The sequence below is a fragment of the Archocentrus centrarchus genome, chromosome 1, assembly GCF_007364275.1.
Source record: "Archocentrus centrarchus isolate MPI-CPG fArcCen1 chromosome 1, fArcCen1, whole genome shotgun sequence".
NCBI classification, from domain to species: domain Eukaryota; kingdom Metazoa; phylum Chordata; class Actinopteri; order Cichliformes; family Cichlidae; genus Archocentrus; species Archocentrus centrarchus.
In genome coordinates, this window is record NC_044346.1 from 13665147 (window position 1) to 13687487 (window position 22341).

A 22341-nucleotide genomic window follows, 5' to 3' on the forward strand; every position below is an offset into this window, starting at 1 on the left:
CAGAGAAACTGCACCCTTTTGATTGCATACATGCATGCTAACTCATAATGCGTAGGTTGCTAGAGTCAAAGTGGCTGTGCCAACTGAAAATTTGGAGGTGTTTCATTGCCAGCTTGAATGAGTCTGGTAAATGTAAACCCCATTTTTAAAAAGGTTTGAATGAGTTAAATGTAATTAAAGGTGGAATTCAATTATTGACCAGTTATTTAAGCTAACCTAACCTAACTGAACATATAACATAGAGAAAAATGTTAAAAATGGATACATCTGATTGTTTTCTTTTGTATGTCCATCTTGAAACTGAAGCCAGCAGCACATTTTGAAAAGTCTGAACAGGGTCTTATTTACCACATCAATCAACTCTTTGAGCACACTCTAGAAGCATTTGTTCACTAAAGAGATCATGCACTGTAGTTTTGTAAAGGTTTTGTGCTAGATGTATCACAAGCTGCTAAATAGTTCTGGGCTATCTTGGGCATATTTTTCATTTTCTAATTCACCAAATATTTCCAAAGGCTGATAAGTCTGGTCTAAGGAATTTGCTCAAGCTTTGTTCCTCAAACGTTTACGTTAACGTCAGGATGAAATGATTAGCTCGAGGTCACTGTGACCTAAGAAAACACATTCTGCCCAAAAGTCTGTACAGTGAAAAAGAAGTGTAAGAAGTGGATGTAATTAAAAAAAAACAAAACAAAAAAAAATCTAGTCCTTAGTAGGTTCTAAAATGATCTAAATATAACCTCCGATGAAGAACAACATGCCTAAACCAAAATGCAGAAGCAGTGTGTGAAAAACTAAGTACACCCCATGATTCAGTATCTTGTAGAACCACCTTAAGCAGAAATAACTTGAAGTAATCATTTTCTGTATGATTTTTATCAGTGTCTTACATCATTGTGAAGGAATTTCAGCCCACTCGTCTTTACAAAGTTGCTTCAGTTCATTGATGTTTGTGGGCATTCGTTTATGCACAGCTCTCTTCAGGTCCTACCACAGCATTTCAGTCTGGTTGAGATCAGGACTTTGGGCCATTACAGCATATTGATTCTTTTCATTTTTGGCCATTCTTTTGTAGATTTGCTGCTTTGCTTGGGATCAGTGTCTACATTTTGATGTTAATATGTCATCTGAGATTGTATTTGAATAATTTTAAGATCTGCTAAGCATCAGATCAAAGAGGGTATGCTGTAGATGGAACTTTAGTGGTTGCTGGAAGCATGCAGGTGGCTATTTTATTATTTATTTATTTATTTTTTGTCTCAACATGCCCCCTGACCCCCCCATACAACTGGTTAATATAAAACCTTTAGGAACCTATGAAACTATGATCACTGGGGAGTATTTACATTGTTTTTCCATGATTTATCTTTATTTATATACTAGAATTGCTATTCAAGTCCTTTTTTGGGAAAGAAAATCTCAATTTTTGATTAGTTTTCTTTATGTAGCAGGCTCTCTAGGCCGAGAAGCAGGATGATAAACTGTTAAAAAAAAAAAAAAAAAAAAAAGGTGGAGTACACATAGCTTCTACTGAATGACTTATTTAGGTGAAAGGGTGAGGGAAGTCCATGCAGCTCACTCCCAGAACATCTGCCAGAACCACAGAGTCAACATTTTTGCATTTCTTTTCTTTCACTGTATTACTGGAGAAGGAAACAGAAAGGTTAGGGTTATCTAGCTTTGCTGTCGGATATCTTTCTTATGGTGTTGACCCAAAAATATTTCTGTGTAATGTTTCTGTTTTTATGTGATTTTGTGTGTATCATGCAGATATTATATTTGATGTGATCTGCATGTTATACAGTGCTTATTGGTTTACATAATGAATGCATACTCTTAAACTGAAGCTTAACACATACCAGGGGGAAATGTTATGTTATTTTATAACAGTGTCGTGTAGGGTATGAAATATGTAATGAAAATAACTTTTTGTTAGGGGCAGTTGCAACCACAAACTTTCTGAGATAATTTTGACTCAATTCATTTGCTGAATTTCATTTAGTGTAATGAAAACAAAACTAGAATAATATTTACATTATATTTTACTATGATGAAAGTAATAATTGATATAGGGCTGCATCATCATTTAGCAATTTGTTTTTTTTTTAACTTAAGTCACTCTCAGACAAGATAAAATCACAAAAATGCTAACTCCCACCTGAAATTACTAGATAGGAGAACTCCAAGTAAATTTCTTTGAGTCCCTTATTTTGTGTACTAAATGTATTCACTCTGCGGCGATGCTGAGCTGAATACCGGAAAATCCTTGCATTTGAGAACGTGAAGCAACATATGGGATTTTTGATTTAATGCTGTATTTGTGTCACAGCCGAGTGAATCAGCAATGAATATGAAGTTGGTCATCCTGCCTTAATCCAAATCAAACGTACATCCACGAGTTTTCTTTGAGATGTCAAAAGAATGATGCAGTAACCCATAAACAGTGACTGTCGATATCAAGCGATGCCATCAAACATCTACAGGACCATCAGACAGGCAGCACCTGCTCACAGACCACTGAAATAAATGTTAAAAGGTCACATGTGCTCATGCTGGTACACCATTGGGGTTGTCAGTTTGACATCTTGCAACACTTGTTGCTTTACTGAGTTACGCTCAAGTCATCAAGGTTCAACAGCTAGCTTTGGTGTCCCAGAGGCAAATGTCTCTATATGCAAAACATGCGTAGACATTTTTTTTTCATCTGTTATATTGGAAATAAATTTGACTTGACATGAATTTAGCTCTTTTGTTTTTAAAGGCCAGACTACCCCTGAAGTACTGTAAACAGTTTTTGCTCTATTTTATTTAAATGTGCTTGAGCTCATAGACCAAGAAATTGCTTTCTGCATTGGGATGCAATTACCGAATCACAATTGGGTAATGATTTACTGACCGGTAAGTGTGCATAGGTGCTCTCAGGGCCATTTTCTGTGGCCTTCAGTCTTTGTTGACTAGAATTTTATGATATGCAGAGGAAACTACAGGAAGCAGGTTAGAATGGAGCAACTGTGTTGGGATATGCTGCAGGGTGCAGACAGTTTCCTGGCTCCCCATTTGGGATTTCCCAGATTTCAAAGAGCGATAAATCCTGCTATAACTCTTTAAACAGAATTTGAATTCTGTTCCAAATGTTAGCTAAATGGTAATTTGGAAAAAAGGTGGATCATATAGCCCATTCTTTACATTTGGTATGAAGCTACATAAATATTCTTTCATATAATGAAGCAAGACACACAAGTCTAGAGTTGCATCTTTCCTGACCTATTTTGATCTTTTGCTGTCATTACATGATTTTGTACCAGAGTCCAGATTTCTTAGGCCTGCGGGTTATTGGTGTCACATTGAGGAGCTTTTGACGTTTACCTTGATCTACTTCCAAATAAACAAATAAATGAAATAACAAAACAATAAAATAAAATACCTTGATATAAAAATCAATAAAAATTTACTTGGATTAGAACTTTGCAAGCACAAGGATGCATGTGCACATGAGGAAGTGATGCATTATTTTTGTCAGCTGCTGAGATGCTAATACAATGCCTGTGGCTGTAATACATTAACAGCAGTCATTTGACTTTACCTTAAGCTTAAATTTGCATGTTATATTAACCTTCAACTTCAATATGTGTAAGCTGAGTTGATCCCAAAGTGTCCAAAGCTACTGAATCTGTCCAGAGAATTGTTGGCAAACCTATTTTAATTTCATTTTGATGGCACATTGATTAAAAACAATCCTAGGTTTAAAAAAATCTGATTGAAAAAGTGTGTGTTATTGAAGGATGAAGTACAGTATATAAAGCTTGCTTTCTCTTACTGTGAGCAATGAACAACTTTAATGAAGAGTTGAGACATGCCATACCAGAAATGCATATCATGGAGTCTGGTGCATTTTGATACCTTGTTGAATATGGAAAAAATTTTTTTTGCATGTGTTTATAATGAAACCTTCATATCCTACCTTTTCCATGTTACAGAGATTTAATGAAGCTTCTTCATGTTTGAATTCTGATTTCACTCCTCCGTGCACTAAAGCAGGCTGGAATTCCTCAGTAATGACTAATGTTTATCTCTTTCCTGCTTCAACTCCGTAGCTGTTGTTTTTAACTTATCACACTGCTACTATTCAAACTTAAAACACAGGCAAAGCTGTTACACATTGACATTCTTTGTTTGATTGAATAGTTTTTCCATGTCTGCTTTTTGGAAGTCACCTCAGAGTAACAGAGAAAACATATCCCCAGAATTAGTTTTATTAATGCTTAATAACCAAGTCCAGATAGAAACCACGTCAAGATTTTTCTCAAGGAAAGATGCCATGTGGTCAGTAGAGCAGGATTTTAGCATTGCTGTAATTTTGAACATCTCATTCCCAAGGCAACGGGTTTAGTTGGTCAAAGTTGTGCACAAAAACTGAGAACATTGCTCTGAACCCAGGACTCTGATGTGTAATGAGGACCATTTCCTGACAAGCCTTTTCCTTTTGTTGACAATAGCAGCCACCCAGCAACTTGAACTCAATTGCCAGATAGTGCAAGTGTGGAAGAGGGCAGTTATACCAGTTGTTTAGCTTATGTGATGAGTGTATGAGTATTTGCTTAACAGGAGAAAAAGGTCACAATCCAGCTTTTCACAGCATCATCGAAGTGCATATGTTTATCTTTATGTGCAAATATGGAAAACTGCTGCAGATTATACTCACACCCTTCCTCCTAGACTAATCCTAGATAGGTATTACATAGCACAAAGTGTTTTAAATATACAAGAATTTTGACATGCCTTGCACACACCTTGCGTTGCCTTACAATCTTGGCGAGTAAAGTATGAAAAAGCAGCATGGATGTAGGAGGATGGATTGTTTAATCTGTAATCTATTAAGTGAGATGTATAGGGCCTAATTAGGGCTTGTTTTCCTTTTTTCTTGTCTTGGTTTCTGCTTCATTTATTCTGTCAGACAGTGCACATAGTTTAATACAGAATAAATTATGTGTGATCACATGAAATAATCTAAAACTCTGTAGGTTTATGTGCATTATGCATGTGTATTGCCTTTTCTGCGTGTTGTGTCAACGAGTTCTTAGATAAATGAATGATGCAACAAAATAAATTATGTGTTAAACTGCAGCCAAGATGTGATTACATTTATTGTAGTGTAAAAATGAATGCCAGCCCGTTGTTTGAAACAAAAGCTTGGCAGGCTGCACTTCTGAAGATATTCTTAGAAATCCAGCTATTAAAATAACTTCCTCCTCCCTCTCCATTCTGTCTCTCATTATGTTTGTCTCATGTGATAAGGAAGGTAGCATTGTGTATCAGGAAAAAAAAAGTCCTCAACAATATTACAAGATCAGTCTCCTAATCTTAAATGAATTAGTCCAATAATCAATAAAACCTAAGAATAATGGCAAATTGTGTTGGGACCCCTAAATTGAGCCAAATTAACAGAGTATTTAGTCCTGCTTATATGAAGTATTCATCACATGGATTTTGAAGAACAAATTGTCACACAGGATGAATGCAGTGAACCACTTTAAAAGGTTATGTTGCAGCACTGTGATCATTGAAGCGCTGTTTTCATGGTCATTGCATGCATAATTTTCACCACTTTGCTTTCCACTTCTGTTTTAGAAAATGCAAAGTGGGAGGCTTATGCACCAGACAGAATATTGCTTTGGTGTTGGGTGAATTTTTAATAATATTTAAAATTTTAATAATAAAGCTATAATGATAAGCATGGTAAAACTGGTACAATTTATTTATTTATTTATTTTTTAACTGCTTCAGTTTGGCTTGGATGTATTGTAGTATAAAGACGAGTGGTGATGAACATCCATCCGTACATCCATTTTCATAACCATTTATCCAATTCAGTGTTGCAGGGATGGAGGGTCTGAAGCCTGACATAGAGCAAACATAGTGGTACACCTAAATCGTGAATCTTGTGATATGCACAATATAGTGCAACAGACCTTTTAGTGTAAGATAATAAATTGGGGCTTTGATTTTAATCTAGCGTTCAGCAGCAAAACTTGATTTTATCGCAAACTGAATTTTTTTTTTCTTTCATGTGGTGGGGTCTTATCAGTAATCTGAAATACCACAAAACCACCAACAGTCAGTGACTTTGTCAGCTGTTATCCCAGATTTAGATTTTGCCTGTTCTATATACTCACTGGCCACTTTATTAGTTTGATTTATCCATGTAGACATGGTCAAGATGACCCGCTGAAGTTCAAAGAGAGCATCAGAATGACTTTGAATATGGCATGGTTGTTGGTGCCAGACGGCCTGGTATTTCACAAACTGCTGATCTGGTGAGATTTTCCCACACAAACATATCATCCAGTGAGTGGCAGCAGGGCTGGGCGATATCGAGTTTTTAAGAAATATCGATACATTTTCATACGCGACTATAAGATGAGACAATATTGTTTATATGGATATAGTCTGTCACATTACAATCATACTTTTAGATCCACCAGTTCACCTTTCTCTTCTTCCAATTTGTCTCTGCACACCTTCGCAGTACCCCTCCTCTGTCCCTCACCGCTTCACCCGTAAATCATGCAGGAAATGACAGCATGGCAGTGCTGCTAACTTAGCAACTTTGTTGCTAGATTTAGTGGTTTTTCAGACCCTGCTGGCGACTTTTTTTTCCAAAAAGCGACTAGCGTTAAATTTAGCGACTTTTTCCGGTGACGTCGACAACTTTTGGAGAGTTTTGAAAACCTGAAATCCTCCGATGTTGCCGTTGTTTTTTTTTTTTGTACATACAGCCTTCGTACTGCATCCGTTCATACGCTTTGGCATCGCCCAGACCCCCAGGAGTACCTGGCTTCAGGCAAGAGGGCTCCACCATACCGCAACTCCATAGGGGAAGTTGGTTTGTACCATAAGTCATGTGACCTTAATAGCGGTAGTGGGTCTTTTTCGTGTGCTTAAACACGCCACATTGGGCCCGTTGCTGTGATACGTCAGTGCATATGTCTATGGATTTACTGAGCTGGCTAAAATCCTGCTGACTGAAGGATGGAATTTTATTCATTCAGTTTGTTACGTGTTTTGTTATTTACACAGAGTACTAGATGTACAGGAGTACACACAAGAGGAAGCACTTTGCAGTGAAGTAGACTTCACCAGCTTTTTAAAGAATAAGTCAGCCTTTTGCTATTTTGCTTTCTATCTTTTCTGTTTACATTTTAACAGCACAGCTGTGAGTCTTTTTTTTTTTCATAGAGGAAAAAAGCATTAATTTATTTGAGAAGCATTATTATTTAAATATGCCAATAGTTTATTTTTGAGCAATTTCTCATGTACATCTACAGCTGAATGTTAATAAATGTGTGACATTTATTAACAAAATGTGTGACATTTTGGGACATGTAGCTTTGACTCAGAAGTGCCTTTTTGTTTATACCTTTTGGGAAGAAAAAATATTGAGACGTATATCATATATCGCCATTCAGCTAAAAAATATCGAGATATTATATGGAGTTAATTTCCTGCTAAAAGGTTGCACACAAATAAAACCTGTTTTACATTTGCACTGGATGTGTCTTGATTTAGGGACATTCGCAATGATTGTATTATTATTATTATTATTATTATTAAGAAAGGTGTAAGAGTTATAGGTTATGGCGATTGCTAACATTTGTTAAAATTTGCTGCATCACAAACCCCTTTAAAGACCTCGGCTCACTATTTCCCCTCCTTTACTCCATCTGAAGCTCATTCCACCGTATCACTACTAGCGCTAGAGGGATTTGAGTAGGACAGATTATTTGGTTGACCTCCTTATCTGCTGGAGCTATTTCAACATCTCACATCAATATGTTGGAAATGTGAGTGTTTATCAGCAGTGAAGAGCGCTGGATTATAAGATGTTGTCATATCACGAATCATGTTTTGGGGCACTTTGACAGATGCTTTGTTTTGGGTCATGCAGAGTGGGGCTCTCATGGAAGAATAAGTTAAACTACATTTGGTTTGACAAGAAAGCTTGTTAAAATAGATCCACTTAAGAGAGCTGTTGAAAAAGTAGGCCAATTGTGTGTGTGTGTGTGTGTGTGTGTGTGTGTGTGTGTGTGTGGTGAAAGCATGGTCACTCTTGACAGCCCATTTAAGGGTTTTGTTTTTTTGCACTTGATTTACATTAAAATGGATCGACAACATTCTGGCATTTAGTCCTCTTGTAGAGGACAAAATTGAGCTTGGCCTTCAGACATTTACACCCCCCCCCCACCCCCCATCCCCACCCCTACCCCCAGTAGTGGGGCATCACAACACATTAGATTGGGGGAAGTACTTGAACTGCGAGCCTTGCAATGAAATCAATCAAACGTTGCGCTGGTCAGGTCTTTCTCTGGGCTTGTCCTTAAGAGCTTATGCATCAAAACTGGCAGATAATAACAAGTGATAGATGGGGCGTGTTCTGACAGTTGAGAGCAATTCAAAGCCGGATTCAAGCCCTCTGACAGTCCACAGACATGCTGGATCTAAGCGCACAAATGTCCTGGACATTTTTCTGTTGTATTCTGTGGTCTTAGTCATGCAAATCTTTTTATATTCAAACAATTTCAGACAGAATTAAATTGTAGTTTCAGAAGGGAGTGAAATAAAGGACAAACATCTACATGGACAGAATTAAATTGTAGTTTCAGAAGGGAGTGAAATAAAGGACAAACATCTACATGGATACACACACACACAATAGAGGGGCTCATCACCTTGCAGCTATGCCTTGGCAACATCACTGTTTCTGCCTATTACTTTTAGCTGGGTACTTTCCTCCCCTTTGGTACAAAATGGTCATTTGTTGCTTTCTCTCATTGTCAGCATCACATGGCTGCCTGTAATGATTCACAAATCTGTTTTGTTTGGTTCAGACCTCAGGCTCAGTAAAACTTCAGCCTTCAGTTTCAGCCTCAGTTTCTTGCTAACTGAATTTAACATGATTGTAATCAGATTGCAAACTTAAGAACCAGTAAATGTAAATTATGTAAAATGTAAATTAAAAAAGGCACATATAAATATACATCTATATCTCTATGTATCTATAGATAGATATCTCAGTTTATTAGTTTATTTTTTTCTGATGTTTCTACCCAGTTCTACCCCAGTTTTTAACAGCAGTTTGAAATATACATTAAACAGATGAAAGGAAACATTTATAAGCTACTAACTTTAAAACTTTTTGACATTTCTAATTCACATTTCTGATTTCTATTAACCCTGATCTCCTTTTCTCCCCCTGGTTATCAACTTGAAAATATACAATTATCTTGGATCTTAGATGTGAACAGTGGTTCTGGTGTACCATTTAGAACTGCTCCCCTCCAGTGTTGTTCTCCATAGAGACCGGAGCAGCATGTTTGTGCTTTGTGTTACGGCCCAGTGGCTGCTGGGCTGCTCAGCCATGATTAATTCAGGCAGGCCTCAGGGGAGTACAGCCAGGCTAGGTTACCCAACTAGGGATCTGGTGTCTAGCTTCCAAAAGACACTGGCATTTATGGCAGCTTCAGGCTAAGAGGAAGTTGAGGCTGGGGCTGGCAGCTTTTTACCTGTTCCCAAAAAAGAACAATGTAAATCATTGTTCTGAATGTTTTAAGGAGTTTAAATATTGTAAACCATATAACCATTTTCCCGTAGGCAAACAAAATGTTCTCACACACCTAAGGGGGAAAAAGAGTTTCTAATCATTTATTTCTATAGTTTGTAGACAGCAACAACATAGACACTGTATGTTAGATGTGGTTGCAAGGTGGCAAAGCTGAAGGTAAAGCTGGCAGGCTCTTAATGGTTTCTTGTTGTAGATAAACATGACAATTACAATTGTCATGTTCAGAAACTCATTTATAAAAACTGCAAAATCTTCTGTTTCCAAAAAAAAAAAAACCCCAAAGAAATTAGGATGACCATGAGGGGACTCGTCCTCTGTATAACAGAGGAGGAGTTAAGCTATCTTCAGTTTGGACATCTTTGTCAATATAGGAAGTAAATCATCAGGTTTAAAATCAGCCCTGCTATCTGTCCTTATATTTGCTCTGTGTCATCTATTGGTCAGCTGACTCGTTTGGATGGATGACTTGATTACAGTGTTAGGCTTATAAATCAGTTGTTACTGTGACAAAATCCAGCATATGGCCATCCACCACAAAGTTACTATAAGAGGTGTGTGTGTGTGATTTATTAGTGATGCTAATCGTTTTGGCCACAAAACGACGAAATTTTTCTCCAGTAGGAGGAGGCTTGGTGTTTGTTTGATCAGCTGTATAAAAAGTTTAGTTATATTAAATACTGTATTCATACTTGTAGTAGATGTTTTCTCTTTTTAGCTCTTTGTCTGATTAAAAGTTTGAGTCATCCATATATGATAAAAACATGTTTTGTTACTTTGTTTTTATATCTACCCATGCAGTTAGTTTTAGCTCATTGTGTAGAGGGTTTGAGACATCTGTATCTGCTGGAAGTAACTGTAGTTAATAAGATTGGGTTTGGTCTTGATTTATAAAAAAGGAGAGATGGAATGATGTTTTGATTGAGTAAGTCAACTTTGAAATATATCTCAAATGAAAGTATTGTGTAAGGAAAATTTGTTTCTTATGCTGACAGTGACGTATACTGTAAAGTCAGATGTCGTGAGTTAGATGAGATCACTGATGTTCTGGTTTATATCTGTCTTTGTATATACATTTTACAATAGCCAATTAAAATTCATATCAATATATTATATGCTGATAAAATAATTAATTGTAGCTAATAATTAATTTCTACTGTTTATTCTTGTGTTAATAGTTAATATTTTGAAAAGTATTTTTAATAGTTGTGAATTTTGGCATAATGTGTTAGTACCATTATGTTTCATCTAAGGCTGTGTGCTAAGGGGTGATTGTGTATCTGATTCTGTCTGAAGGTAAAGGATAGCATCCCTGGTTTAATGTTAATACTTGGCATAAAGAATAAATAGATATTATGTGAGGGAAGGGTAAAAGGACGATGGGTGAGCTGTGTGTGTGCACGCCAGTGCTATTATTAATTCCACATCTTTAAAGATATCACAGCAGCAGCAGTAGCTGTGTTACTGCTCCTTCTCTATCTTCTATTCAGATGCACACATGCAAAGTAGATCTTCCCTCACTCATTTTAATGGGACAGTTTCTGATCCCTGCACCAAATCACACTGTTTTCACACTGAACTGGTCCAATGTTAGTACAACAATCAGTCTTTTTTTTCTGTCTAGTCACACCTTCTTCATTCTAAATTTGACAGCCTTCCTCACATAATTAATTTGACATCAGTGTTGTTATTTTCTTTATCTTTTTCTATTAGGCAGGGTTCAATAATAAAAATGTCATCACCACTATTAAGGAGTGACAAATCATGACATTTATGGCTCGTATATTTTTTTCCCCTGGACACACAGAACATTACTTTTTTTGCAATAAGACAAGCAATCTACCTCACCACTGCCTGAATAAGCTTTAGCTGGAGACTGCTGCTGAGGCTGAGTAATACTGTAATTAGTTTCTTTCATACAGAAAGAAATAGAGCTGGGGGGGGGGATGTTGTGTTGTGTTTTAAAATAATTGAAAACTCTGCATAGATGTCAGGATGTGGTTCATACGAATGCAGTTGTTACTCTTGAACATAAGTGGAAATTAATTTCTGCCAGGCTGTGCCAGATGCTGGGAGTATTTCAGGGTCTCCTACGGGAACAGAAGACCTCTAAACATGCTCGTCATTCTTGGTCTGTCAGAAATTATTAGCTTAGTTTCACTAACACCTATACTGTTCATTAACAAACTACTACTCGATCGATAGATTTTGCTCTTGAATTTTTGCAGTGTTGAATGGTTGGACACTACAGACATACAGTGTTTCTCTGTTGACCTTTAATACTCTGGCAGCATACCTTATGCCTGATTAATGATCTATTTAGGAGTGTGGGCCCACATTTATTAATTTTTTTAGTCATATGGTCATATTCTTCTTATGATAAATAAGGACTCTCTCCTTCTTTTACATCTCTACTTCACATTCACCCTCACTTGTTTTTCTGTCTCTCTTCCAGCTGGTTGGTGGCCAGTTTGACCTGGAGATGAACTTCATCATCCAGGAACCAGAAAGCATTGTGTGCATGGTTGAGCTGTTGGACAAGTGTGAGCCCAACTGTCAGGCTGAGATCTGGAGCATCTTTACCGCCATCCTGAAGAAGAGTGTCCGCAACCTGCAGGCATGCACTGAAGTGGGGCTCATTCAGCATGTGCTCCAGCGTATATCCACCATTGACAGCATGATTGCAGGTACTGAAAGCAGTCTCTCATGAAAATAAGTGTTTGTTCTTCCATTAGTTTTGAAAGGTTAAGGGTAATTGGTTTGCGGAGCCCATCTGCAAATTAGTATGAATTAATCCTGCAGTGAATGGCTCAGTGAACTTTTGCCAGCTAGAACAACTCTGGCCTGGAGCCTTTATGCAGTCAAGCAAGGATGATATAGCCCACTAGTAACTAGGCAGCTAAAAGTAATGGTTACAATAACATTCACTTTAGTATGAATGCAATATTTGTTAAGTGAGTGACATACTTTTTTCTTTTTGTCTACATTTACACATTAAAATTCCCTGAAGCTTCCCGAGTTTAAATATGAATTTTATGTCTGTACATATGCAGTCATTCTAAGCCTTTATTGAAAAAGTGTAGTAGTACAGAATTGAACAGCAAAATATCTGTAATAGGTTGCTGCCATTCATCTTTATGCTGGAAGAATGGAATCATATTAAATCATTAAATTTCATAAAATGCACACTAGTCATACAGTATCTGTCATATGGCTCATCGTCAATAATTACTAATGAAAGATGCTGCACAGTAGCTGGGACTCCCAGAGTGACCTGTCTATTTTAGGTCTCCAGTTTTTTTTTTTTTTTTTTCTTCTTCCAATCTTGGTGCCTGCTCACCCTACTTTCCTTTTAAATATGTCTGAGTTGCTTAGTTTCTCAAAGTTTTGCTTCAATTTAATACTTGGATAATAAAAAATGCTACCATTGTTATGGTTGTGAGCTTTGCTAGTTTAAAGAAATTTCATGAGTATACAACAATTCCAAAAAAGTTTGGAGATTGTATAAAATGTAAATAAAACAGAATGTAGTGGTTGCAAATCTCATAAAGCCATATTTCATTCACAGTCAAACAGAAAGGATTAAATGTGCTGAATGTTTTTTGTTGGTGAAAGGTCTGGACTGCAGGCAGGCCAGTTAAGCGCTCGGACTCTTTTACTATGAAGCCATGTTGTAATAGCTGCAGTATGCAGTTTATCATTGTCTTGCTGAAATATGCAGGACTTCCCTGAAAAATGCGTCATTTGGATCGGAGTGTATGTTGCCCTAAAAACCTGTATATACCTTTTTCAGTATTGATGGTGCCTTTCCAGACATGAAAGCTGCCAATTTGACAGACACTGATGCACCCTCAATCCATCAGAGATGAAGACTTTTAGCCCAGAGAATGTGTTGGCTTTTCTGGATCATGTTCACATATGGCTTCTTCTTTGCATCATTGAGCTTTAGCCTGAATTTGTGGATGGGATTGTGTACTGTGTTCACAGAAATGGTTTTCTGGAAGTGTTCCTGAGTCTATGCAGTGATTTCCATGACAGTGCTGTTTTTAATGCAGTGCTGGCTGAGGGCCTGAAGATCAGACATCCAATAATCTTTTGTGTGCCGTAGATGATGAGATATTCAAAGTCTTCTTTTTTTTTTATTCTGAAATTGTTCCACAATTTGTAGACGCGGGTCTTTGCAGATTGGTGAACCTCTGCCAATCTTTACTTCTGAGAGACTCTGCCTGTCTAAGATGCTCACTTTTATACCAAGTCATCTTACTGACCTGTTGCCAGTTAACCTAATTAGTTGCAAAATATTCCTCTAGCTGTTTCATTTTAGCACTACTTACTTACTTTTCCAGCTTTTTGTTGCCCAAGTTTGTTCCCACCTTTTTTTTGAGGCGTGTTGCTGTCCTCAAATTCAAAATGGGCTAAAATTTTTCATGAAGTAGTAAAATGTCTCAGTTAAGCATTTGGTATGTTTTCTGTGTTCTTTTGAGTAAGTGCTGTATATGGGTTTGAGATTTGCAAATCATTGTATTATGGTTTTATTTCCATTTTACGCAGCATCCCAACTTTTTTTGGAAATGGGGTTACATCTTGTTAATGTTGTTTAATGCCTTTATTTTTCTGTCCTCCTTGTGTTCGTATATGTGCTTGCAGACCTGCTGGTGGACATGCTGGGTGTACTTGCCAGCTACAGCATCACAGTCAAAGAGCTGAAGCTTTTCTTCAGCAAGCTGCAAGGGGAGAGAGGCCAGTGGGTGAGTCAGAGTCACGCCACGGTGATCTGTCTTGGTTGCCTGGGGCCCACGTGAAAAATGTTCTAGCAAAACCTAAAACTGCTGCCATCCCACAGGCACTGCCCTCATCGCATTAAAAACATAGATCATGTGAAACAAGATGACTCCTCTTCATTGGTCTTTACAGCTCTGGATTATTGATATTAGCTGGTTCTTGAGCATATACACAGGCAGCCCCCCCCCCCCCCCCCCCCCCCCCCCACATCATAACCATGCAAGTCAAAACACTTATTATTTAGTATTTACACAGTTGGAGAACATTTTTGAAAAGAAATGCTGTCTGTGCAGCTGCACACAGGTATACCCACAATGAAATTAAGATTTATGATACGTGTACAGAAGATAAGTTACTTCATCCAGGGAGAATCAGTAGCACAGAAGGGATGACAGATGAAGTGAGGAAGAGAAGAAGAGTAACCCATTGATCACTGACGTTAATCAAGTCAAGGAAATAGGCCAAGTTGATTTTATGCCTCTAAATTTCACCTCACACTTCCCCCTGTCAAGCAGCTTTTGCTGCTGCTCCACTTTGCTTTTTTTTTTTTTTTTCCTGAATATCTGGAACTGGATGAACCATGGGAGTTTGTGTTGTGCTATTAAAACATATTCTTTTTTGTTTTGTAAAAACATTCAGTCATATCTGTGTTTATGCAACATATTGTAAATGAGTGTAGTTTGCTGTGCACTGTGTTGTATAATGTGACTAAAGTCTTTGAGTTTTTGAGCCACATTTAGAACAAGCAGTTTGAGGCTGCATGTGTGAAGAGCAGGTGTAAAACTAGGGTGTGTATGTTTGTGTGCATATGCTTGTTTGGACATTGATAATGTATCAGCTGTCTAAAGTGATACCTGTGTGTCTGTGTTTTCTCCTCAGCCTCGTCATGCAGTGAAGCTTTTGTCAGTGCTGAAGTACATGGCTCACAGGAGTGGCCCTGACTCCTTCTTCAGCTTTCCAGGGAAAAATGCAGCAGTGAGTTCATACGTGACGTTTTTGTAGTTTTGCCTCTGTGCACCATCACAATGGTTTTTATATCAAATAGTAAATACAAGATAGGCCCATAATTTCAAAAATAAAAATGTAAAATTATGGACCTAACTGTTCGGAATTTAGTGGTAACAACAGGAAACAGAACAGGAAAAAAATCTCCTAGGAAAAAAAACCGAATGCATGAGTAGTGAGCTAGTATATTTTAAGAACCACAACTACATTTTTGAAAAATCTTCTTTTCCACCATCATGGAGAAATATTTTACATGTGTTTGGATGAAACAGAGGACTTCTGCTCTCTGCCTTCTCAGCTGCTTTCCATTTAGCGTTCTGTGTTACTTTTCTCTAATTAACTGTGTCACACATACTTTTTATTTTGTCATAGATACTTAAATATGTTTTCTGGTCTGCTATTACACCTCTGGCTTTTCCCAAGGCTTCAAAGTTAGTGCGCTCCTGCTGAAATGTTGTAAAGTGTGTAGTAATATTGGTGTATAATTGCAGGCTTTTCAATGATGGCAGCACGGTTTCTGACATTTGCTTCAGGAATGTGTTTGATCAGGTTTTTCATGTAAAGGTCGTGCATGTTAAGTTTTGGAATATTCAAATTTTGGTTGGAACTTGGCTGCACATTAGTTTAGTTGAAGCCTCCGCCTCCTCCTTTTTTTTTTGCCATTTGTATTATTCATATATTATTACAGTTGTTGGCTTGGGTTTCTCCAGCTTTAGTTTCCATTGCACTGAAAATGTTACAAAAGCATTGTTTTGCATTCTTTTTGCATCTTTACCACATACACAAAAAAAATTGCATTGCTGTTTTTTTTTTTTCCCCCTCTTCCTGCCACAAGATATTTTGTCGCACGGTAATGTGATCACCTTGGGAAGGTTTTCTCATATTTGAATACATCAGTTATTCTTCAATTTGTAATCTCTTCTAAACTTAACTTAAGACTTAACATCTTGTCATCAGCTTTTTTAAGATTTATCTGGGCACAGGAATTGAGGGTAATTCATTAATTTTATGAATTCTCTAATGTCATTGTACGCTCTGTATAATGACAATAAAGGCATTCTATTCTATTCTATTCTATCTAGTGTACATCCTGCACAAGGTGTGTTTTAAATCTGTGCCTCAGTACTGTATTAGGAGTCCATTCGCCTTTTTTTTTCCTTTTTTTTTCTCAAGCTCTTCAGACTGATGTATTAGCCTATTCACACCTTTTTGCATAGTGTATGTTTGTTTGTGGTTTCCTGCTTGTGTATGTAACCCTCTGCTGAGATGGTGACTGTACATGTACAAATGCATCATGCTGTCTTGTGAGCTGTGGTTTGATTTTTTTTTTTTTTTTTTTTTTTTTCTCCCCTCATCTGAACTCTGTTATTACTCATCTGTGCTTGTCTGCAGTGTGCTGTGTGCAGTGCACATGCAGTTGCCTCTTAATGTGTTGGCCTGCTAATGAAGTAGTATGGCAAGAATTTATTTTAAGTAACGGTTTTCCAGCTTTTCCTCAGAGCCTGTGTTGTCTTCACTTTTGTTTTTATTTATGTGGGAGTTCAGACTGACCTGCTGCACTACCAAACAGTTTTTTATGCTCGGTGCATCATTTCATTCCACAGGTGGCCGGGATCCCACATCTTGGTGTCATGCTGTTTTCTTCTGTTTGTTTTCCTAACAGGCAATAGCTCTGCCCCCCATAGCAAAGTGGCCATACCAGAATGGATTTACATTCCACACGTGGATCCGCATGGATCCGCTCAACAACATCAATGTAGACAAAGACAAGCCTTACCTGTACTGGTAGGTACACAAGAATATTTCAATACTTTGAGGAGGGAATATAAACCTTTGCTGTTTGCCATTTAAGTGTTAATTTAGTTTGAACATGACACAAATGGAATGCAAAAGTGCTTAGCCTTTAGGCTTTAGTTCAGCTACAATGAAAACTGCACGAAAGGTGAGTGTTTTAACTTTCCCACCAAGATCATTTAGTTTGAAACCCACTGCCTTCAGCCTCACAGATTTAAAAAAAATATATATTCATATTTTTCCCCATATTTTTATACTTTGTTTAATCTCTGAGGAGCAAGTAAAACAAACCTAATAAACATTTTATTTTCAACCAACATTCATTTCTGCCAAAATCGAATTTATTCAGCAGGTATCTGAGCCGCTATGAAAACAATAATCAAACCGAGCAGCCGACGAGCTGTTTGAGAGAATCCTTAATAAAAGCTCCCCTTCAGCCCGGTGCCCTTTTAACAAGAGATATATTCACTAAATCACATGCAGGGCCCCGTCTCTATGGGACACTGAGAAAGATGGGGAAGACTCAGTGAGGCTGAGAAATGATTTTCTGTTTAAATGCTTTAAAAGTACCTTTTAAAGTGTTTGTATGTTATTTTCCTTCTTTTATTTTTTTTTTTTTGGACGCTCTAAATATAAAGGCAGCTGGTATGAAACTGTGCAGCAGTGTTTACAAAGTAAAGTTGCATGTTTGTATTTTCCCCCTCATTTTGTTTCAGCTTCCGTACCAGCAAAGGCATGGGTTACTCTGCACACTTTGTGGGCGGCTGTTTGATAGTGACCTCATTAAAATCGAAGGGGAAAGGATTCCAGCACTGTGTAAAGTATGACTTCAAACCACAGAAGGTACGAAAGGAATGAAAATGAAGCAGAAAACAGGGTTTTGTAACCAAATATTCATACACATAAAAAGGCAAATCTTTGTAAATAGATCACAGAAATCATATGTCAGCACACACATAATCAGTCACGCCCATACACCCAAATACACATGTGCACACACTATAAATCTAGCCCTTCCTTTAAAAATGAGCTGCCACATCTTACCTGACTCTGGGGAGAAGCGAAACTAGAAGACGGAGGAAGGAGGGCAATGGGAGAGAAGGATTATCTGCACAAAGCACGTGTTGAAGACTGTTACGGTTTCAGAAAAACCTTTGTCTGTGAACCAATTGAAAGTTTCTCTTTCTTCCCTGGAGCATGAAGGCACCACCTTACTTCAGCAAACCCTAAGAGGACTCATTTCAGTTGATTTTTTTTTTTTTTCCTCTGTTTTAATGCTTGTTCTTTCATGTCTAGAGGTAACTGTAATAAACTATTATTATTTCACTGCTTGCAAAGCTTGGCTAAATCTAGAACCAAACATTAAGCAGAAGGTGGGATCATAACTGAGAGACGTGAGCCATGAAATGTGATGGAATTACACTGATAGAGGAGGCACAAAGATTGTCACAGAATACTGACTTACTGATATCGTGTGTGTGTTTGTGTGTATGATTGATGCACTTCCAGTGTGAAAGTATGCTTCTTTTGGTTGTTGCAGTGGTACATGGTGACTCTTGTTCACATCTACAACCGCTGGAAAAACAGTGAAATTAGCTGCTATGTGAATGGTGAACTGGCTTCCTATGGAGACATTGCCTGGTTTGTCAACACCAGCGACGTAAGTAGGAACAGTTTAAAAGTATTCTCTGTTTGCAGTTTTATTTTTTCTTTTCTTCAAAAGCATGCCAGCAGTTGGTGCTGCCAACAGCTCCTGTAATATTTAATGTCTGCACAGAGTCATGGATAATTAAAGGAAGAGCCGAGATTTGGGGAAAAATGTTTTGCTTTTCATGTTGTGCTATCACCCTTCATTTAAACCTTTCAGAAACAAGGACAATCATGTTTTTTTTTTTTTTTTTCTTTTCTCTAAAAGGCCCAAGTATTCCCTTAAGCAGACCATTTCTTTGGATGTGTGTTTGCAAATCATAAATATTACTACACGAACCCTTTGGTAGGATTTAGAAATTGATTCCAGGACACTGGGGTTTGGACATGTAGGTGTACCTAACAGGTGATTTTAAAAACAAAGAAACAAGCAAGCAAAAGCATTACTATCATGCCTGATTTTGGTCTTGACTACACAGCCCTTCCTTTGAGAGGGGCTTGACGGTCCCTCCATCTGTGAAAAATGGAAAATGCAGTGGAAAATGATTAAATGACGGCCGTGTTCAGTTCCCACTTCAGAAGTTTCACAGTCCACGGGATTGCTTTCTGTCGTGCTGAGATAAAAGATTGTAAAATTGCATTTCGTTTGGAATTAACATGCCTCTGTGGTGTAGTGTAAACCTCTAGATTTGTCAGAAAGCAAACTGGCTTCTTGATCGAGCCATGGTCTTATTCTTAATATTTCTGCTTTAAAGCTAGAGTCAACATCAGTGTTTTTTTCCCCTCTGTCTTTTCTTGCTGTTTTTGGTATTGTTTATCCAACTCCTCTCGTCACCCCGTATTTCCTTCCTCCCATCATTCATTTTTTTTTCTTTTGTCTATTTTTGTTTTTCCTTTTTGTGCTCTTTCAATTCCTTCCTCCCTTCCTGCTTCCTCTCACCACAGACTTTTGACAAGTGTTTCCTGGGATCGTCTGAGACGGCAGATGTCAACCGTGTGTTCTGCGGACAGATGGGGGCAGTGTACCTTTTTGGAGAAGCTCTCAGCGCTGCTCAGATCCTTGCTATCTATCAGCTGGGTCCAGGCTACCAGGTTGATAATCATAAAACCAGAAATGTTTCGTATGCATGCAAAGAAGACTGTTTGTTTTCCTTTTAATATCTTGGAGCCTTGCATGATACAGAACCAGAAACTTATGTTGAATATAGTGAATATAGTGCTTATTTGAGTGGCATTGCTGAAGTTATTTACTTTAAACTGTAAACAAATGAAAACCAAAAGAGATGACAAATGTGGTACTACAAGCTCCTCTGTCTCCTCTGAGGGCATGTGAAGAATTATATGGTTCTCTTTAAACATCCACACTAAAGCAAAGATTTTATTTGACTGATACTGTATGCAGCATGTTTGCTTCAGAAATTAATATTTGGTACTTAACATTTCTATTCGGATGTTTTAGTCTTGGTGGAATCTTAGTTACTGATCCAAGGTTGTAATTTACAACCTTAAAAATGTAAATGTAAACAGAATGCAATCATTTACAAGTAATTTAAACCCTGTATTTAATTCAAAATAGTACAGTTGTACTAAAATACTAAAATAAACCCATATTTTAGTCACAGTAGAACAGAAACAATATGAGATGTTTAAACTTACATTTTACTGTTTCATGAAAAATATTAGCTCATTTTGAATTTGATGGAAGGAACATGCCTCAAAAAGTTGGAATGGGAGCAACTTTTGAGGAATATTTTGCAACTAATTAGGTTCACTGGCATCAGGTCAGTAGCAAGATTGGGTATAAAAAGAGCATCTTAGAGATCCTCAGATGTAAAGATGGGCAGAGGTTCACCGGTCTGCAAAGAACTGTGAAACAATTTCAGAATAATGTTCCTCAATGTAAAATTGTGAAGACTTTAAATATCTCATAATCTCTAGTACATAATATCATCAAAAGATTCAGAGAATCTGGAGAAATCTCTGTGCACAAGGGACAAGGTCAAAGATCAATATTGGATGCCTGTGATCCTCGGGCCCTCGGGCAGCACTGGGTTAAAAACTGGCATGATTCCTTCAGGGAAATCACTGCATGAGCTGAGGAACACTTCCAGAAATCACTGTGTGTGAACACAGTTCACTGTGGCATCCACAAATGCAGGTTAACACTTGGCCCATCATAAACAAAAAATATATATAATATATGTTCTGTTGTGACTAAAATGTGGATGTATGAGATTTGCAAATCATTGCATTCTGTTTTTAATTTACATTTTACACAGCGTCCCAACTTTTTTGGGCGTTGTGGTTGTGTAAACATAAAACACTTTAAGCATTCAGGAATTGCGAAGGCTGATTGAAATGAAAATGTTTACTTTTCTCGTCTGATTAAGAATGTCAGCTATTCATCACATCTGAGCACCCTGTTTTTCATTTCCTCGTGGGTCAAATGTTTTCAGTGGGCGACAGCTCTGCACTGGAGCCATTTTAACTGCATGCTGTTAACAAGCTGGACAGCACCTTTCCTCTTTAGCCTGGAGGATGCGGCAGCCAACATTTCCAGAAAGAATTTCTAATTTTCAAAGATCAGGCCAAAGGACAGTTTTCCCACTTTGCCTCAGTCCATCTTAAATAAGCTCAAGCTCTGAGAAAGCAGTGGTGTTTTTTTTGGATCACAGCCAGTAAACATAGTTGCTTATAGAGATTTCAATATATTTAAGTCTTTCAGTGGATTGTAATCTCCACAAATACTTTGGAATACAAGTTAAGAAATGTTCATTTTAAATAGTTGAACTAGTTGTCTTTAAAGTCTTTAAAAGTAGTGGATATTTTCCAAGTTTTACTTCTGAGAGACTCAGCTTCTCTGGGATACTTTTAGGTCTGGGACCAAATTCAAAATGGGCGAGTACATCTTTCAGAAGCAACAATTCTTGTTTTAAACATTTGATATGTTGTCTTTGACTCATAATAAAATGCAGTGTGGATAAATTTCAAGTGATTGCATTCAGTATTTGTCTGCAAAGAATGATACTGGTAACTAGTTTGCCTGTTTCTTAATGTTCCTTGGCTCTGTCATGTTATTCACTAAACAGTTTTTGCCCTTTTCTTTGTCTTCTTGCTCAGGGCACATTCAAGTACAAGGCTGAGAGTGACTTGTTGTTCGCCGAGCATCATAAGACCTTACTGTATGATGGCAAGCTTTCTTCTAGTATTGCCTTCACTTACAATCCTCGAGCCACAGATGCCCAGCTCTGCCTTGAGTCCTCTCCGAAGGACAATGCCTCCATTTTCGTCCATTCACCCCATGCACTCATGCTGCAGGTAATTATACTCTCACAGTAATGCTTTGCGTGTCTATCATATTAGAGCCATTCCCCTTGGAGTTAGTATTTATTGGATTGCTTTGCTTTAACCTTAAGTCACCGTACAGCAGCAACATTAAAGCAGTGCCACTGCAAAAATTCATTCACCACCTGTGCACCTGCTTCTTCCCTCCCACT

The 22341-nt window shown here is 37.6% G+C and overlaps 1 protein-coding gene across 6 annotated transcripts in view; it reads left to right on the top strand.

Moving 5' to 3' along the window:
• lrba (LPS-responsive vesicle trafficking, beach and anchor containing) overlaps positions 1-22341 on the top strand; it is a 178202-nt gene that overhangs the window by 13464 nt on the left and 142397 nt on the right. For all 6 annotated transcript variants that reach the window (XM_030741932.1, XM_030741948.1, XM_030741940.1 and 3 more), the window contains exons 2-9: positions 12072-12303; positions 14264-14364; positions 15278-15373; positions 17067-17188; positions 17914-18040; positions 18738-18857; positions 19790-19936; positions 21965-22162. In XM_030741932.1, coding sequence (XP_030597792.1) covers positions 12072-12303; positions 14264-14364; positions 15278-15373; positions 17067-17188; positions 17914-18040; positions 18738-18857; positions 19790-19936; positions 21965-22162 — 1143 coding nt within the window. The remainder of the gene's footprint in view (positions 1-12071; positions 12304-14263; positions 14365-15277; positions 15374-17066; positions 17189-17913; positions 18041-18737; positions 18858-19789; positions 19937-21964; positions 22163-22341) is intronic.